Consider the following 19,651-nt stretch of genomic DNA (forward strand, 5'->3'; position numbering starts at 1 on the left):
GAATTTCTAGTCTTAGGTTTTAGAGGAACCTCCATACTGACTTCCACAGTAGTTGTCCTAGTTTTTTATTGGATCTTTCATTTTGGGTGGTCCAATTATTTTCATTTTTTATATATTCTTGATATTAGTCCTCTGTCCAAGGAATAGCTGGCAAAATTTTTTTTCCTATTCTATAGGTTGTATTTTCACTCTGTTAATTGGTTTCTTTGCTGTGCAGAGTTGTTTTTTTTTTTATATAATCCTATTTGTTGATTCTTGGTACTATTTCTTTTACAATTGACATTCTATTCAGTAAGTCCTTCCCTATACCTAGGTTTCAAGAGTTTTACATATTTTATCTTCCAGCAGATTCATTGTTTCTGGTTTTACATTGAAATTGCTGATCAATTTGTGTTTTAGTTTAGTACGTGGTATGAGATATGGGTCTAGATCCAATCTCCTCCATGTGGCTACCCAGTTATCCAAGTATTGTTTGGTGAAAAAGCTATCTTTCTTCCAGTGTATGTTTTTAATCCCCTTGTCAAAGATCAGGTAGCTGTGTGTGCCTGAACTTGTTGCCATATACTTTGTTCTGTCCTATTGACCCACATTTTTAAAAATTAAGTTTATTGGTACATTTTAGGTATACATTATGATCACATTCATCATTGGGAATTTGTACCTGTACATGATATGTCTTGGTTCTTCTTTTTTCCCCATTCCCCTCCCCCTTCCATCCTTCCCCTTTCCCTATTTATAAAAAAAAATTTGTTTGTTTTTTCCTTCTTTTCTCATATTTTTTCTTTCCCTTCTTTCCTTTTCCCCATCCTCCCTCCCTAGTTCCCAAAATAAATATGACACACATGTGTAAATACTGAATAGTTTCTCTGGTGTGAGAAACTGAAAGTGTAAATGAGGACCAAAATGTATTACGCATTTCTTTTTTATGCCGAAACCATTGTTTTATCACTGTATATCTTTTGATGCACTATATCTTGAAGTCCCCGATTGTGATGCTTCCTGTTTTGCTCTTGTTATCCAGAATTGCTTTCATTATTTTAGTTTTCTTTTGGTCCATATGGATTTGAGGACTGTTTTCTCTAGTTCAGTGAGGAATGCTATTGTTATTTTGATTGGAATTGCATCAAATTCATATATCAGTTTTGGGAGTATGACTATTTTGGCAATATTGGTTCTGTCTGTCCAGGAGCAGGAGATATCTTTCCATTTTCTGATGTCTTCTTCAACTGACTTTCAGAGTGCTGTAGTTGTCATTATAGAGGTCTTTCACTTCTTTGGTTAGGTTAATTCCTAAGTGTTTAATTTTTTCTTGATGTTATTGTGAACTGTATTGTTTTTCTAATTTCTTTCTCCATGAGTTTATTGTTGGTGTACATGTATGCTATTGATTTTTTTGTGTTGATGCATTGTATTACATTATTAAATTTGGTTTTTAATTCTAGAAGTCTTTTGGTGGATTCTTTGGGTCTTCTATGTAGAGGGTCATGTCATTGGCAAATTATGTTGATTTTACTTTTTCCTTTCCTGTATATATCAGTTTTATTTCTTTCTCTTGCCTGATAACTCTGGCTCATGTTTTGAGTATTATATTGCACAAGAGTGGTAATAGCAATGTTGTTTTTCATTTCAGAAGGAACACTTTCATCTTCTGTGCATTTAATATGATGTTGGCCATTGGTTTGTCAAGATTAGCTCTTATCAGATTGACAGATCTTCTCTATCTGTTTTCTCCTGGTTTATTATTATGAATAGTTTTTTTCAAAGGCTTTTGCTGGATCAATTGAAATGATCATGTGACTTTCATTTTTGCTTGTATTTACATGTATTACATTTATTGAGTTGCCTATGTTGAACCATACCTGCATCCCTAGGATGAAGCCTACTTGGTCATGAAGTACGATCTTTTTGATGATTTGTTGCATCCTATTTGCCAATATCTTATTGAGGATTTTTCCATCTTTGTTCATGAAAGAGATTGGCTTGTAGTTCTCTGTTTTGTTTGGGTCTTTGTCTCATTTTGGCAGCAGGGTAGTGGTAGCTTCCAGGAATGACTTTGGGAGTATTCTTTTCCTTTCAATTTCATTGAAGAGTTTGAAGAATATTGGCATTAGATCTTCCCTGACATTCTTATAGATTTCAGCAGTAAACCCATCAGATCCTGTGTTTTCTTAGTTGATAGTTTTTAAAAATTACTTCTTCATTTTCATTGCCTTTTATTGGATTATTCAAGGTTTTTATATCTTCATTCAGTTTTGGTAATTCTTATATATCTATATCTATGTCTCTGTGTATCTGTGTCTATGTATTATCTAGGAGTCTATACATTTCCTCTGAATTCTCCAATTTATTAGAATAAGTTTCTCAAAATAGTTACTATTAATGTTCTACGTTTTGGATGTATCTGTTTTGATTTCACTTTTTCAATTCTAATTGCATTGATTTTTGTCTTTTCTATCTTTTTGAGGGAGTAAGATTTGCTAGAGGTTATCTGTTTTGTTCATTCTTGCAAAGAACCAGCCTTTCATATAATTTATTCTTTGTATTTTTTAGTCTCAATATTATTAAATTCTGCTCTGATCCTTATAATTTAATTTTTCCTGGGTTTGGATTTGGATTGTTTTCAGTTTTTGAGGACCTTGAGGTACATCATTAGGTTATTTATATGGACTTGGTCTCGTTTTCTGATGTGAGTATTCACAGCTAGAAACTCTCCTCTTAGGACAGCTTTCATTGTGGCCCCTAGTTTCTGCTATGTTGTACTGACATTGATTCGAGTAACTAATTTCTTCCTACATTTCTCTGTGTCCCTTAATTTCTGTCCATTAATTTGTTTAATTTCAGTGGTTTCTTTTGCCATTAATTTCTGTTTTATTGTGATATGATCTGATAATCTGAATGGGATAATTTTCTTTTGCATTTACCTAAGGATTCTGTATAGGTTACCATGTGGTATATTTCATAGAAAGTCCTATCTCGTGCTGAGAAGAATACGTATTCTGTTCTTGTTAGGTGGAACACTCAGTAAATATATTTTAAGCTCATTTGTTCCAAGATTTGTGTAAAATCTGTATTTCCTTGTGATTTTTTGTCTAGTTGATCTATTTGTGACAGTGGTGTATTGAAGTCCCCCATTACAGTTGGTGTTTATTTGATTTATGTCTTGTAGTGTTTGTTTTATGAAGCTTGACACTCCAGTGTTTAGTTTATACATGTCTATAATTGGTATCTCTTCCTGTTGAATTTTTCCTTAACCGATATGTAATGACCTTCTTTACCTCTTCTGATCAGTTTTGGTCTGAAGTGCACTTTGTCTAAGATAGCTATTCCTGCTTTTTTCTGGATTCTCGTTGCATACAATATTATTTTCTGTCCTTTGCCTTTTAATCTGTAAATTTTGGAGGGGATTTAATATGATTATTGTATATAGTATATTGCTGGATATTGTTTCAACCAAGAGAAACCGGACCTTGACATACTATAAGAACCAATAATGTTCCATCCTTAACCATATCAGAAATATCTATAATTACAGTATAAATACTAAGAGTAACCAAATATTTATAAATAGTAAATATATACTAAATGGACAACTGTACTTCTACTACCAATAGAAAAGCATTCAACAGTAATAACATTTAGTTAACTATGTAAATATGAATGAAACTTAATGGTTATAGTATTAAAGATGTAAGAGTCTGGGAACAGGAGAGTGAAAAAATTTGAAAATTTTAGCAATGTGAGATGAGAAAGAAGAATGAAAAATGAGGCATAGGATCCTATGAAGGAGTAGAAGGATATTTGTAGAATTTCATAAAGGTAATGTAAAAGAATAAACAAGTAAAAGCAGATAAAAGAAAAAAGCAAAAAGGAAAGATGTGGAGAATAAGAAAAAATTAATAGGAAAAAAGAACAGAAAAAAGAAAAAATGGAGGAAAAATAAACCAGTGAAGAAAGAGGGGGGAAAATTTTCTGTATTTTTACATGCAGTCCAATAAAAATGCCATGAACATTTTGCACAGAAGTATAAAAATCAGTCTTAAAATTTTTAGGGAAACAAAAGAGACTCTGAACAGCCAAAGCAGTCTTGAGCAATCAGAGAAAAGTAGGGGCCATTACAGTCCTGGAATTCATGTTATACTACAAGGTATAGTAATAAAATTAGCATGGTACTGGTACAAAATCAGACATGTTGAACATTGGAATAAAGCAGAGGTTATAAAAACAATGCTATGCATCATCAGTGTTCTGATTATTGAGCCAGGGGTCAATAATATATGTTGGAGAATACTCTAATGATTGGTGTTGGCAAAAATTATCCTTGTGCAGAAGAGTGCATTTAAATCCATACTGCTCACCCTGTACTGAAATCAAAATGGATCAAAGATCTAGATATAAAAGCAGAAACACTGAATCTGCTGGAAGGTAAAGTTGGTGAAACTCTTGAAGACATAGGTTTAGGCAAGTTCTTCCTGAATAGAAACCTAGTTCTACAAGATACAATACCAAGAAACAACAAATTAGATTTTATCATATTACAAAGCTTCTATACAGCAAAGACAACAAACAGCACAATGAAGAGACAACCTACTGAATGTTAAATTTATTCCTCAGTGAACTAATATCTAGAATATATAAAAAGCTCAAAAAATTGGAATCCTCCCCAAAATAAAAGCCTCAATTTAAAAAAATAGGCAATTTAGTGCATGGTGAGAGATATAGGTTCAATTTTAATCTTTGGGCAAGTTGAAACCCAATTTTTCTAGCACCATTTATTAAAGAGGTTATCCTTCCTCCAGTGAGGGTGTTTGGCCCATTTGTCAAAGATGAGGTGACTGAGTGTGTCTGGAGTTGTGTCTGCATCTTCTAATCTGTTCCACTGGTCCTCAGGTTTGTTTCTTTGCCAGTTCCATACTATTTTTATCACACTGGCTTTGTAGTATAGTTTCAAGCTGGGGATTGTGAGACCCCCCCCCCCCCCGGTCTTTGTTGCCTAGAATTTCTTTTGCTATTCTGGGTCTCTTCTTGTTCTAAATGAATTTTGGATTGTTTTCTCAAGTTCTGTGAAGTATGTTGTTGGAACTGCAATTGGGATTGCATTGAATCTATATAGCAGTTTTGGAAGTATGGCCATTTTCATGATATTGGTTCTTCCTATACAGGAGCGAAGGGTCTCTTGCCATTTTCTGATATCCCCTTCAGTTTCTTTTTTTAGAGTGTTGTAATTTTCAGAGTAGAGGTCTTTGATTTCTTTTGTTTTATTCCTAGGTATTTCTTTTTTTTAATTTTTGGATGCTATTGTGAAAGGAGTTGTTTCTCCAGTTTCTCTCTCAGTAAGTCTGTTGTTTGTGTACCAGAAGGCTAAAATTGAAACGGATTAAAGATCTAAATATTAAAACAGAAACACTAAACCAGGTGGAAGAGAGGTTAGGTAGAACTCTTGAAGACATTGGCGTAGGAAAAGATTTCTTGAACAAATCCTGAGTTCGATATGAACTAGCACAAAGAATCAACAACTGGGATCTCTTCTTATTAAAAAGCTTCTGTACAGCAAGAGAAACCACCAACAGCATGAAGAGACAACCGACAATGTGGGAAAAAAATTTTACCAGCTGTTCGTCAGAGAAAGGTCTATTATCTTGAAAATATAAAGAATTTTTTAAAAACCAAATTTCCTAAATTTAAAGACCCAATCCAAAAAATGGGCATCTGCAATGAACAGACATTTCTCAGAAAAAGAAGTAGAAAGAGCAAATAAACATATGAAAAAATGTTCAACATCACTGGTCATTTGAGAGATTGAAATGAAAACAGTGCTGAGATTCCACCCCACCCCAGAAAGAATGGCTGCTATCAAGAAATCAACCAATAACAAATGCTGGCCAGGTTGTGTGGAAAAAGGAAGCCTTCTCCACTGTTGGTGGGCATGTAGACTGGTGCAACCACTGTGGAAATCAGTATGGAGGTAACTTCAGCAAAGTAGGATTAGAGTTCCCATTTGATCCAGCTATTCCACTGCTGAAAATCTTCCCAAAAGAATTAAAAGAATCAAAGCACAGTGATATATTTGCACCCATGTTCATAGCGGCACAGTTTGTAATAGCTAAAACTTGGAAATAGACAAGTTGCCCAACAACTGGAGACTGGACCAAAAAAATGTGTTGTTTTTTAAAAAATAAAATGTAGTACTACTCAGCCATAAAGAACGAGAAACTAGAGACATTTATACCTAAACTGACGTATATTGAGGCCATACTCTTAAGTGAAATAAATAGGACACATGTGTAAATACTGAACAGTTTCTCTAGTGTCAGAAACTGCAAGTGTAAATAGGGATTAAAATGATTAAAATGAATAATGGATAATTTGAAAAAGGCAGAAAAAGTTCAAAGGTGTCGGGGAAGTGGGAGGGGAAGGGGAAAGGAAAGAAAGGAAAAGAAAAATTGTGAGAAAAGGAAAAAATGGAAACAAAGTCTTTTTCAATAGGGAAGGGTGGAGGGGTGAAGGGAGCACAGGTAATGGGGAAAAAATAAGAACCAAGATACATCATGTACAGGTACAAGCACCCAATGATAAATGTAAATGTATTGTATACCTAAAATGTACCAATAAGAGAATGTAAGAAAAAAAATAAAACCCCAAAAGGGAGAAACTAGGGTCGTTTATTGCTAAATGGATGCACATTGAGGTGATACTCTTAAGTGAAATAAATGGGACACACGTGTTTAAATACAGAATGGTTTCTTTGGTGTGAGAAACTGAAAGTGTAAATAAGAATCAAAAGGTATAATAGATAATGTGCAATAGGAAGAAAATGTGCAAAGGCAAAGGGGAAGTGTGAGGGGCAGGGGAAAGGAAAGAAGGGAAAGGAATTAATATGAGAAAAGGAAAAAATGGAAACAAAGTCTTTGTATATAGGGAGGGGTGGAGGGGTTGAAGGGACGGCATGGGAATGGGGAAAAAAATAAGAACCAAGTTAGATTATTTAAACGTACAAATTACAAATAATGAATGTCAGCATATTGTATACCTAAAATGTAACAATAAAATTAATGTATTAACAAACACAATTGAAATGTATAGGTACTTTTCAAAAGAAGATGTATAAAAGGCCAGGAAGTAAATGAAAAATGTTTAGCATCTTTCGCAATTAGAGAAATGCAAATCAAAACAAGCCTGAGTTTTCATCTTACTCCAGTATTAATGGGTATCATGAAGGACAAAAAAAAAAAACAAAACAAGAAACAACAATGCTGCTGAGATTGTGGGGAAAAAGAACCCTTTTACATTATTGGTACTAATGTAAATCACTACAGAAATCAGTATGGAGATTCCTCAAACTAGCAATAGAAATTCCATGTTACCCCGGTATATCTCTTCTCGTACCTTTCTGAAAGAGTTAGTCTTTATATTGCAGTGATGCATTCATACCCATTTTTGTAGTATCACTATTTACATTAGGCAAGTTATGGGAGTGGCTCATAAATGGTTGAAATGGAAGAACAAAATATATGTACATATTCAACATAAAGATGAATAAATTTGAGTCACTTGTAGAAAAATGAATGGTTCTTGAGATCATAATGCTAGTGAAATAAATCTGACAGAGAAGGTTAAATATTACATGGTTTCTCTAATATGAAAGACCCATAATATAAATAACTTGAAGAGCACAATAAAAGAGAAAAGATAGGAACAGGGAATTAGGGCATCTGTGGAGATTGTAAAGAGGGGAACCAGGGCAGAGTAGAAAAAACAGGCAACAAAAATTATCATACACGCATTCCCCATGATGAATATAATTATTATGTGTAATAAACATATACTAATAAAAATGAAAAAGAATAGAGACTGCCAAGACAGCGTAAAAATGGGAGAAAATACTTGACAGTGTGGTATTCAGAACATACATAATGAATTCTTACTTTCAGAGTAAATTTATTTATTTATTATTTATTTATTTATTTTTGGTACTGGGGATCGAACTCGAGTCCTTGTGCTTGCGAAGCAGGCAGCGGAACCACTGAGCTAAATCCCCGGCCCCAACTTTCAGAGTAAATTTAATTTTATTAGTTAGCTAGAGAAAAGCTAAATCACTAGACATTTCAAATCTATTTTGAGTGGATTGTTAATTTAATTTTTAAATATAAACTATGGTATCTTAAACAGGAAATCAAGGACGTATCTATCATCTTCAAATAGGAAAAGATTCCTTAAAAGGAATAAATGACATTTAATACATTTGGGTGAAATAAGAAATGAGTTACATTAAAATTAAGAAATTTTCATCGGAAGATGCAGAGGGAGGAAGGGAGGGAGAGAGTCAGAGACAGAGACAGAAAGAGATAGATACAGACAGGCCTACTGATAGCAGACATACAGAGAGAGTTAGAGGAGATAGAGTATATATCATCTGAAGAAAATGAAATCGATGTCTTAGAATTTTCTACTCTAAGTACATTGAAGCATCATCCTTTTTTTTTAAACAAGCATGCACAAGCACTTCTTTATATATACCCCATAATGCTTTGAACATGGGAGGTTGGTTTATGGATAAACCCAGTGTTTACATGGAATGTCTAACTTACAAAGCAAGCACAAAAGAAAACATTTTTATCTTTTTTATCTGTGCACATTAGTAATACAGGAAAATGAGATTCATTGTTTTGTTATAGTATTACATGCATATAACATAGTTTGATCATTTTTATCCACGCTATGCTTTCCTCCATTGTACCTTGAATCCCTTTCATATATAATGAATTCTCATAACAGTCAGAAAAAGACAGACCACCTCTTTAAATATGGGTAAAATAGCATAGTAAACATTTGGCAAATACTATTTTCAAAAGTCTGATAATCACATGAAGAATTATGTAATAGGGTGTATAGTTTAGTGGTGCGTTGCTTGCCTAGCATGCACAAAGCCCCCAGTTATATCCTTAGCACTTTAAAAGTGAAATAAATAAAAAAGAAAATATATAACATCATTCTAGTAATTGAATTTAATTTTAAAATACAATTCAAACCTTAGTGAGTACTTCACTTCCAGTGAGTTGGTTATAATTGATAGATAATAGTATTGGTGAGATTATGGACAATTTGGAACTTCCATTTATTGTTTTGGGAAATGTATACCCATTTTGGAATCATAGTTTAGCAATTACTCAGAAAGTTACACAGAGACTTAATATTACCTGGCAATTACACTTCTATGTATATGCCAACAAAAAAAGCATACCAAGTCTAGTATATAAATATTCATACCAGTACTATTCAAAAAATCCAAAAAGAATTAACTCAAATGTAGATCAACTGAATTCATAAGGAATATGTGAGTATATCCATACAGTCGAAAACTGAGTCACAGAAGGAATGATACTCTGATACATATCAGTGTAGATGAGCTGGGAACGTGTACTAGGTGTAAGAAGCCAGTCACGAAAGGCTATAATGGATGATTCTGATTATATGAAAATTCTAGAATAGGAAAATCCATGGAGATAGAGAATAGAATGTCTTCTTGAATGTGTTAATATGAAGGAACGGGGAATGCTTTCTAGTGTGTATGAGATTTCATTTTGGAGTGAGGGAAATATTTTATAATTTGATAGCAGTGATAGTTACACAACTTTGAGAAGATATTAAAAACCAATAATTGTATAAAGGGGTAAATTTTATAATGTAAATTATATTTCATAGTTTTTCCTTAAAAACAAAAGTGTAGGAAAAATTGGCTCAAAACACTTTCAACCGTTCCTGGAGAACGCACTAAGGTTCTTTGGCTCCCGTGCTTTCCTCAAAAAATTGACACTTTAATTTGATTTAGCAGCTGGAGGAACAGTTTGTCCTACTGACGTTTTATTTGAAAATCTCTACCTCTTTTGATTTGGTATTTTAGTCAGGGATAATGTTGTGGCAAAGCAGAACAGCTCACTGCTATATAGCCAAGTGCTATACCTCAGTGTCACAGCCAGATGCCACAGCTCTGAGGCACCGCTGTGTATTACAGTTCCGTATTGCAGCTCTAGCAATTTAAGACTTGAGAATCCAATGGTCACTCTAAAAGGTGGAGAAAAACCTTTATTATGCCAGCAGGCTCAGAGGAGTTCTACTCTGAAGTCTGAGTGCTCAATCCGAAATGAGAGTCTCCTTATATAGGGATCTGCAGGATAGGCAAGCATGCTTACTGAAACAGAGGAGCTGAGTCACAGAACATTCCTGAAACACAAGTCCTTTGAGCATGCTCACTGAAGCAGAGGGGTGGAGTTACAGAATATTCCTGAAAGGCCTAGTGGGTGAAAATGCTCACAGAAGCAGAGGGGCGGGGTTACAGAACATTCCTGAGAGGGGCGGAGCTAACAGAACATTCAGGAGAGGACCAGAAGTTCAAATAGTTACAAAACATTTTCATACATTGGGCCGGAGCAGAAGCACAAACTGTTACATATCTGGAATAAAACATTCTATGGGAAAAAAAAAACATGGAGGCGAGGCAAGGGCCTGTCTTATTGTATAGTATTGCTCTATTAATTGGGCAATGGGCATATTTAAGCTTTATTCACAATGTATCCCAGTTATTTAGTTAGAGGTCCTTGGAGTGTTATTCCTCCCATTATCATCTAGGATATATTTGACTATGTGAAAAAATTAGGTAATTCTATGTATTATGTGACATTGAATAAGTTAGTTTACTTTATTTGAATCTTAATTTTCTTCATGTTATTTGCTTGGTTATGAAGAATAAAGGAGATAAAACGTTTCAAGTATTTGAGAGATGGGGGTGGGAAGGGAGAGGAAGTAAAAAGAACTAAGATGTGTTATGTATATGTACCAAATCCCCATGAAAAATTATTATGTACAGCAAACATATACTAAGAAAAATAAAACATTTGTATCTCAGTGTTTGTCCTGATGTAAGCATCAGTTAATTCTTCTTCCCTTCTTTTGTCCTTCCATTAGGAAGTACTCTAGTAGAAAGTATATATATATATTTATATATATTTTTCCAGTTCTGAGGATTGGATGCAGGCCTACATCCCCAATCCTTTTTATTTTCTATTTTTGAGACAGGGTCTCACTAAGTTGCCCAGCCTGGTCTTGAACTTTAGATCCTCCTGCCTTGCCCTACCAGAGTGATAGGATTACAGGTGTGTACCACCATGTCTGGCAAAAATATGCTTCTGACAGGTTAGAGATCGCTGTGCTCTGTGTTAGCTTCCAGTTCAGCAATAAATTGAGTGTAGCAATAAACTACAGGTGAGGAGTTTCTTCTCTTTTTGTTTGTGTGTTCCCTTGCTGTGCTTTTTTTAGTACTTGATATTGCTGCTCAGTGAGTTTGGATTTCCTGTCAGACCACACAAGATGTTTTCATGGAATACACAAACTGATACTGAGAGGACTGTAAAATGTCAACAATAGTCTGTGACAAATGAGCATTGTTAATGTTACTTTGGAAACTGTGTGAGTTCCACTTGTGCTGAGCAGCAGTGAACTTCATTAAATTTTGTACATGAAAGAGTAAATACTGATTCTTTCATCCCCCATAAATCTTTTCAGCTCTTGCTTTCCAGCTAAACCTTCCAGGATTGTTTTCTCCCTTTTTTAAGCCTCAGCTTTTAATATGCAATGGTGAAATCTTTAAGTGATACCAAAGAGTTGATTCAGAGGTAGTCCCAGGTTCCTGTTGCCTTGGAAATGTTTGATTTATTACTAGGCAGTCTGAATGCATTGCAGATTAACCTTTCCGTGTTGCATTTAGTTCACTCTTGTTAAAAAAATTGAATGAGCTGGGCATAGTGATGCAGGCCTGTAATCCCAGCCCTCAAGAGACTGAAGCAGGAGGATCACCATGAGTTTGAGTGACACAGCCAGGCTATGAGCCTGGGCTACATAGTGAGTTCAAGGCCAGCCTGAACTCTATAGCAAGACCCTGCCTTAAAAAAACAACCCAACTGGGCTGGAGATTTAGCTCAGTTGTGCCATGCCTGCTTTTCAAGATCAAGGTCCTGAGTTGGATCCCCGGTACCAAAACAAAAAAACAAACAGAAAAAATTGAATGAATGATTAATGCATGTAGAAAATGGTGGAGGGACAAAAAAGTTATCTACCACAGAGGACCCTTTAAGTGTTAGTTTCTGTGCAGAAGCTCTCAGAGCCTTCAACTGTGCCAGCAGAAACTGACCTTTATGTAGGCAAAATGGTTTGGGATTGACCAATGTAAAGAACAATTATATATATTTTTTTCCTTCCTTAGAAGCTAGAGGAATTAACCACATGAAACCAGACACTGTCTCCTTCATCCTCATTTCCAAGTGCACAGAATTAAAATGACAGACTTTAATCTGTGCCTTGTCTTCCACATCTAGGAGCGGAAAAAGAAATTTGAAAAGGATGGTGAAAAGTTTTATTCTTTATTGGACCGACACTTGCATTTGTCATCTAAAAAGAAAGAATCTCAGTTACAAGAGGTATGTTCACAAAGCCTGCCCTTGCCCCCTGTTGCCAGCTCAGCCTCAGAAATAGTGACACTTTCTGATTACAAGGCTTTCCCTATCCAGTCTCAGCAGGGAATCATGTGCCATCAGCACCTGCATTAAAACTGTCACCTGGAACTCGGGCCCTCCAAGTTCTTGAGCCAGGCTACCCTACTAATTCCCTGTGTGATCTTGGATAAAGTACTTCGTTTATGGCTTCAATTCCCCAGTGGGTAAGAGGAAGACTGGCCTTCAGTGACCTCCAGAGTTATTTTAATTTCACGTTTCTGAGGGCCTTGATTCCACATGCCAAAGGAGGATAGAGTTAAACTAGAGTTTTATTTGGTAGGTTAAGAGCAGATCTTTTTCAATTTTCTCCTGACATAATCCCTTACCTTTATTGAGGGGATAGAGGAACTGCTGGGACAACCACTTGTATGGGACATGTAGTGGACTATAGTTGAAATAAGCCATTATTGAGTGCTTACCTATCACTTGTCCATCACTATGCTGGCTGCAACAGGACTACAGAAGCACTACAACAAAGTTCCTGCTTCTCTGCAGCTTACAGTTAGGATGTTCAGATAAGAATACACATCACTATTAAGCCGAATATGTTGTATTGTGTGTGCGTGTGTGTATGCCTTGTTTCATGAACTCAGCTGTCCACGATTCTGGTTGCAAACTTAACTGAACAAGAACTGAATCAAATTTTCCCATAACGTCATTAAGTTTGTTAGCATTTAACCTAACCATTGAATTTGATTCCGCTCTCGTCCAACTCAGTTTGTGACCAGAAGTGGGGAAATGGAAAATTAAAGACATATTTGGTTGTGGGGAATTGCCTTTGTGGGAGAATGTTGTCTTTTGAATTTGAGATGGTCATTTGAAAATATGTAAAGTATTTGACAGACAGAAATTGGGAAATTGATTTCTAAAATGTAGGTCACTGGCCCCTAGGATGGAAAGCATGGAGAAATAGGTTGGCCAGGAGTTGCATTACTATCAGAGGCTAGTGAAAGGTAAGACAGGATCAGGCAAGTGAGACCATACTCTACTGTCCCAGGATCAAGTGTTTTGTTTAATTCTGTTGGTTTACTGGGATTGTTTAAGGCTTTTGGTCATGCAGCTACATAAGTAAAATTCTGTTTTAGGAATCTTAAACTGGCTGAAGTTGTCGAATGGTTATATCAGGGAGAGACTAGAAAGGAGGAAAACCAGTTTAGGAAACTATTGCAGTCATCTACAGTAGGGGATCTGAGCCAGAAGAATGGCACTGGTCATGAGAAGGAAGGAATTAACTGATTAAGAATTTTTTTTTCATTATGGAAGGGATCAATGTGCTGGATAGGACATCCAGTAAAACATGAAAACATTGAGGATTCAAGTATGAAAATAGATACCTGATAGAATAAGATAATGAACATGAGCTGTAAATATTTGCTTTAATTTGGATATAGTTTGACTGTGTTCTCCAAAGGTTCATGTGCTGGAATTTTGGTCCCCAGTGTGGTGGTGTGGAGAAGAACCTTTAAGGAGGTAGGGCCTAGTGGAAGGTGTGTAGGTCATTGGGGGCCCTGCTCTTAAAAGGGGTTAATGTTCTCTGGATGCCCCAGTTAGATTCCATGAGAGCAAGTGCTTATAAAGAGAGTGAGCCTGGGCCCTGAATCTCTCTTGTCTCTTGTCTCATCATATAAACTCTCCCTTCTGGATATAGCCAGTTCTCTTTCTATTTCTCAGTCATGTTGTCACTTATCTACTCACTAGAGGCTAAACAAATGCAGCTGCCTCATTTGGTTTTCAGCCTCCAAAATTGTGAGTTAAATAAACCTCATTTCTTTATAAAATATCTAGCATGAGGTATTTTCTTAGAGCAACAGAAATTGGACTAATACAAGATTATTAGAAACCATCCTGTCCAGCGTCACACAAAATTGGGCTCATTTCCTGATACCTGGCTTAGTGGTTCTCCTTACATCACATGTGAGGTGCTTGAAGGTAGTATGTCAAGAGCCTCAGTGATCCATAGAATTAGTATTGTAAAGGAGAAAAGGACTACTTCTTTTCCACAAATTGGAATTAAGTCTGGGGTCTTCTACCATCTTTCTTTTGCCTACTTTTGTTTTCTTCCATTTCTGTTCATTCTATGCCAGGGTTCTATGCTTAGAAAGGCCTATCTATGAGATTATCCCTTGTCTGGGATAATCTGGGAACTTTACTGTTAAACAGTTCCCTACACTGATATAAAAGTTTCCCTAAATGATAAGAGTGGCTCACTGCACATAAACTACCTGTGTGAACAATGTGGCTTACACAGAACAATGTAGCTTATTAGCTTATATTTCTTCAAAGAGCCTAGAATTTTGTTACATGCTAGGTCCCAAGAACAACTTAGAGTACTCAGTCTCTTAATGAGCTTCCCTGGCAGACAGAATTTTTCCCTGTGTTGTTATAAAGCTCATCAAAGGAATAATTGTGTCCTGTGTGACACCATTAAGAGATCTCTTGGAAGCTTTTATCTAATTTCCTCTGCATTTCACCCCATGTACCTTTTCTCTTTGCTGATTTCTCTTTGTAAACTTTCACCGAGGTACATCTTAATTGTGACTATGGCTACATGCTGTGTACTGTGAGTCCTAGTGAATTTCCAAACCAGGAGTTGGACCCTGAACATAGTCTAAACTTTTGGAAGCTTTTGTTATACAGGTTTCTGGAGGGTTCTAGCAATCAGGTGTTGTCCTTGTTGACTTTTGAAATAAGCTAACATGATACCTTTACACTGTTCATTAAAGAGTGACGTGGGGGATTTAGGGTCAGGCACCTTTTCTGATTAAGGAATTTCGTTTTGAGAGCAGTATTATGTATAAAGAAAAACTTAATGGAAAGTAAAGAGATAAAGTCGTGGTTCCCACACACAGATTTTCCACTATTGACATCATGTATAGCGTGGTACATTTGTTACAGTTGATGAACCACTGTATTGTACAGTCTGTGGGTTTTGTCCAGTGTATAATGGCATGTGTCTAGCATTATAATATCATACAGAGTACTTTTTTTTTGGTACCGGGGATTGAACTCGGGTCCTTGGGCTTGCGAGGCAGGCAGCGGACCCACTGAGCTAAGTCCCCAGCCTCATAGAGTACTTTCACTTCCATAAAAATACCTGTGCAGCACCTATTCATCCCTCCCTTCTGATCTCTGTCAACCTTTGATTGTTTCATGGACTTCTTTTTTGTTATTTGCCTTTTCTAGACTCTTATACATCGCTTCTCGGCCTTTTGGCTAAGATCAAGTGTAGTATCTAGACTCTCATACAGTTGGAAACATATAGTATGTAGCTTTTCAGACTGGGTTTTTTCACTTAGCAATATGTATATTGTCCCTCCATGTTTTTTCATGATTTGATAGCTCATTTCTTTTTAGGGCTGAATAGTACTCTATTGTCTGGATATACCAATGTTTCCTTACTCATTCATTTATTGAAAGACATTTTGCTTTCTTCTCAATTTTGATAATGATGAATTAAACTGATAAATATTTATGGGCACATTTTTGTGGATATAGTTCTTGAAGTTGTTTGCGTAAATACCAAAGAGCACAATTGCTATGTTGTATGGTAAGAGTACAATTAACTTTGTAAGAACCTACTCTCTTCCAAAGTGGCTGTACTGTTTTTTTATGCCATCAGCAAAGAATGAGACTTTCTGTTGTGCCTCATTCTTGTCAACATTTTTGGATTTTACCTATTTTAATAGTTGTGTAATTATATATGATTGCTGTTATAGCTTGCAGTTCCTTGATGACATATAATGTTGCATAGTTTTTCTTGGGATTAGATGCCATCTGTATTATGTTCTCTGGTGTGGTGTCTATTGAGATATTTTGCCTATTTTTAAATTACATTTTTATTTTTATATTGTCTTTTTTAAAGAGCCCTCTGTACAAGCCCATATATGTTAAGTGCCAGTCCTCTATTAATGGATTTTAGAAAGATTCTTCTCCAAGTATGTGGCTGTCTTTTTGTTCTCTAAATAGGGTCTTTTATAAAGCATAAGTTTTTAATTTAAATGAAGCCTAACATCTGTTTTTTCTTTTATAGAGCATGTTTTTAATGTATATAAAAATCATTGCCATATATAGTATAAGGCCACCTAGATTTCCTCTTACAGTATCTTATAGGAATTTTATACTTTGGGTTTTACATTTAAGTCTATCATCTATTTTGAATTAAATTTTTAAATGTTTATTTTAATTAGTACATGTCTGTAGCACGTAATGCTTATATTGCTTGTGTGGAGTTGGTAGATATAGATAACACGTCTTAATTCTTTTTTCATCCCCTTCCCTTCCCCCTTCTCTCCATCTCTTGGTCTCCTTCCCTTTTGCAAAAGAGTTAACTCATTGTTTACTATTATCTATCTTTTATATTTTGGGTTAATTTTTGTATTTAGATGCTTTAAACATACGAATGTAGTTATTCTTGCACCATTTGCAGAAAGGTTGCTTTTCTCTAACTGCTTTTAAGATTCTATACTTTTGTTGGACTTCTGGCATTTTGACTATGATGTGTCATGCTGGAGTTCTTTTCTGACCTTCACTGTTTGGGGTTTTACATGCTCCACTTCTCTGTTTGTTCATTGTGGGTCTGCTTTCTCATGTGGGGGAGGAGTGCTGTATGTCAGGTGTCAGCCTGCTTGCTCTTGGGGTGAGTATATCACTTGTCTGGCGTGAGCCTGATTGCTCATGTTGAATAACTTTTTTCTGACCATGGCTATTTGGACTTCTATGTGCCTCACGTATTTGTAAGTTACCTTCTTTTTCCATACTTGGAATATTGTCCAGTATTATTTTTCTAAACAGGATTTTTTATCTCATTCTTGCTATCTTCTGATTTTTCATTCATTCCAATTAATCTTAGATTAGTCCTTTGTGCACCATCTAACAGTTGTTACATCCACTTTTTATGTTCTCTTGTAATATTAAAGAAACTTCTGAGTATATGGTGACCTGCATCAGCCCTGCTTTCTAATTCTGATATTATTTTATTACATTGGTTGCTTCTGCTGTTTATATTTCCAATAGAAGTTTTAATATTTTGCAGTATTCTTTGGTACCTTTTAACAGACTCTAGTTCTTTGCTAAACTGGTCATTCATGTTTTATACCGTTTTGTTTTGTTCAGTTTGCTTTTTAGTAGTGTGTTCTGTAAGCTCATTGATCACTTTGTTTATCAAGTCCATGATCTGTTTAGTTATACCTTTTTTGAGCTTATCGAGCTTCTTCTTGTTCTTTTTGGTCTCTCCTTTTATTATGCTGTAGAGTATAATTCAGCCATGTGACTTTTGATTTCTCCTCATTGATGCCCATCAGCTTTTTGAGAGTTCGGAGTTTTTGGTGGCATTTTGTTGCCTTGTTTCCTCATGTTTGGTGTTTGTGTATGTGCGTGCATGCATGTGATCTGAGACTTGGGAGAATATAGTGGAAAGACTTTGTTGCTAGTATGGAGATATCTTTAGTATCTGCTTTCCAATGATGCCCTCTGGGCACAGCTAACTATAGGCCTTTGTCTCTGTCTGAAGATCTTTCTGCCTTCATTAATCTGAGGAGGAGAAGGTGGAGTATAATTGGCCAAGCACATCATTATCAGGAAAATGAACCACAGTATTGTTGATGACACAAACCAACTAGTTATTGATAGACAGTAAAAACTAATTCATAGCAACAACTCTGCCACCTAAGCAATACCAACCAAATCAGCAACAATAATAGAATCAAAGACAAAGTGGATATTGGCATACCATAAAAACCAATAAAAGCTACCACTGTGCCACCCTTAACAATAGGAAAATGATGTATAATTATAACATAGATACAAATATAAACCAAAAATTGACGTGCAATTAATATCTACTAAATGCAACTATACCATCTTTTATAATAGAAAAGATTTCAATGATAATAGCATTAAATCAACTGCTGTATGTATCTGGAGGTTAATGAAGCTTAATAGTAACACTGGTAAAGATATAGGGAATGAGGAAGAGGAGAATGAATTCTTTCCAGAGGCCTGGCTTCTCAACTCATTTTGGAACCTCACTGTCCTTCTTAGCCTAAAGTTAAACTTCTCAGTGTGTCTCTAGCCTATACCTTCTCTCCTACTGTCATTTGTGGCTATCTCACTCAGTCCCTGTGGTAGGGCGACCCAACAAACTTTGAAGTGTAGTTGTTCTGTGACTCTGTCTTAGAAAGTTAACCCCTTCTCAAAATGGCTCCTGATGAAACACTCAAATATGGTGGGCAGTGCACTGAATTTCTTCTCCAACTCTAGGCTGCTGTGTGGAATGAGTGACTTTCAGAGTAAAACTCCATGCTGTTTTTGCATTTACAGTAACCATGGGGTTTTTAGAGGGTAACTGTTTGCTCAGTCTGTTATTCCTTCTGGGTTTATCTTGTTGAAACAGAGGCATGTGCCCCTCCCTGGAAGTGGGATGATCTTTCCAGACTTCTTCATTCTTTCTCCAACATTGTGCTCTATTTCTCCAGCTTCTCTGTAGTTTTTAAATTTCCCATCAGTTCTTTCATGATTCCTAAAGATCTACTTCCTTTTTTTTCTCTTCACTGGAATACTTTTTTCCAGGTAACTCGATTGCAGGTCCCAGAGAAGGTATAGTTTGTTGCTAGTCTTTAGTCTGCTATTTTTAATCTTCTTAGATTATTGTTAATTTGTTTTTCTTCTGTTTTAATTTATGCATTTAATGACATAAATATTCTTTTAAGCAGTGCTTTAGCTGCATCCCACAAATACTGTTATCTTCCATTTTCATTTAACTCAAAATATTCCAGCTTTTGCATATCTGAGTTTGTTTCTGATGCTTCTTCATTTTTTTCAGAATGTATTTTTGCTTTTTAACATTTTTTAAATCGATATATTTTGAATGAAGAAACTGCGATAAATAAATCTTCAGCGTGAAGTTTTGTGTTTATGTGGCCTACTGTTGGTATAGTCAGAGACTAAGATTTTCTCTGGCATCCTTGTTTTGTATTTGGATTTACTTAGCAATTTCTCTTTACAACTGAGATTGCAATTCTTGCAGTAGTAATGCCCTCCCATGTTGGCTACCGCAGCAGGCTTTGGCTCTTGGGCTTATGCTCTGTTATGCCCTGGTTGTCTGTTTTCAC

At 35.6% G+C, this 19,651-nt stretch overlaps 1 protein-coding gene and 1 pseudogene across 4 annotated transcripts in view; both read left to right on the top strand.

The window, feature by feature from the left end:
- The window catches only part of Ophn1 (oligophrenin 1), a 508,962-nt gene that overhangs the window by 267,780 nt on the left and 221,531 nt on the right, over window positions 1-19,651 (top strand). For 3 of the 4 annotated variants that reach the window (XR_015448092.1, XM_087203252.1, XM_087203251.1), the window contains exon 6: window positions 12,366-12,467. The exons of the other annotated variant lie outside the window; for it this stretch is intronic. Coding sequence is in view for 2 of the 3 variants with exons in the window: in XM_087203252.1 (XP_087059378.1) it covers window positions 12,366-12,467 (102 nt within the window). In the remaining variant the exon portion in view is untranslated. The remainder of the gene's footprint in view (window positions 1-12,365; window positions 12,468-19,651) is intronic. 4 annotated transcript variants of the gene reach the window in all.
- On the top strand, window positions 15,736-15,916 carry LOC147820860 (U2 spliceosomal RNA; annotated as a pseudogene).

The sequence above is a fragment of the Heterocephalus glaber genome, unplaced genomic scaffold (genome assembly GCF_053883595.1).
Source record: "Heterocephalus glaber isolate CG9 unplaced genomic scaffold, H.glaber_assembly_v1.0 deba00001790, whole genome shotgun sequence".
NCBI classification, from domain to species: Eukaryota; Metazoa; Chordata; class Mammalia; order Rodentia; family Bathyergidae; genus Heterocephalus; species Heterocephalus glaber.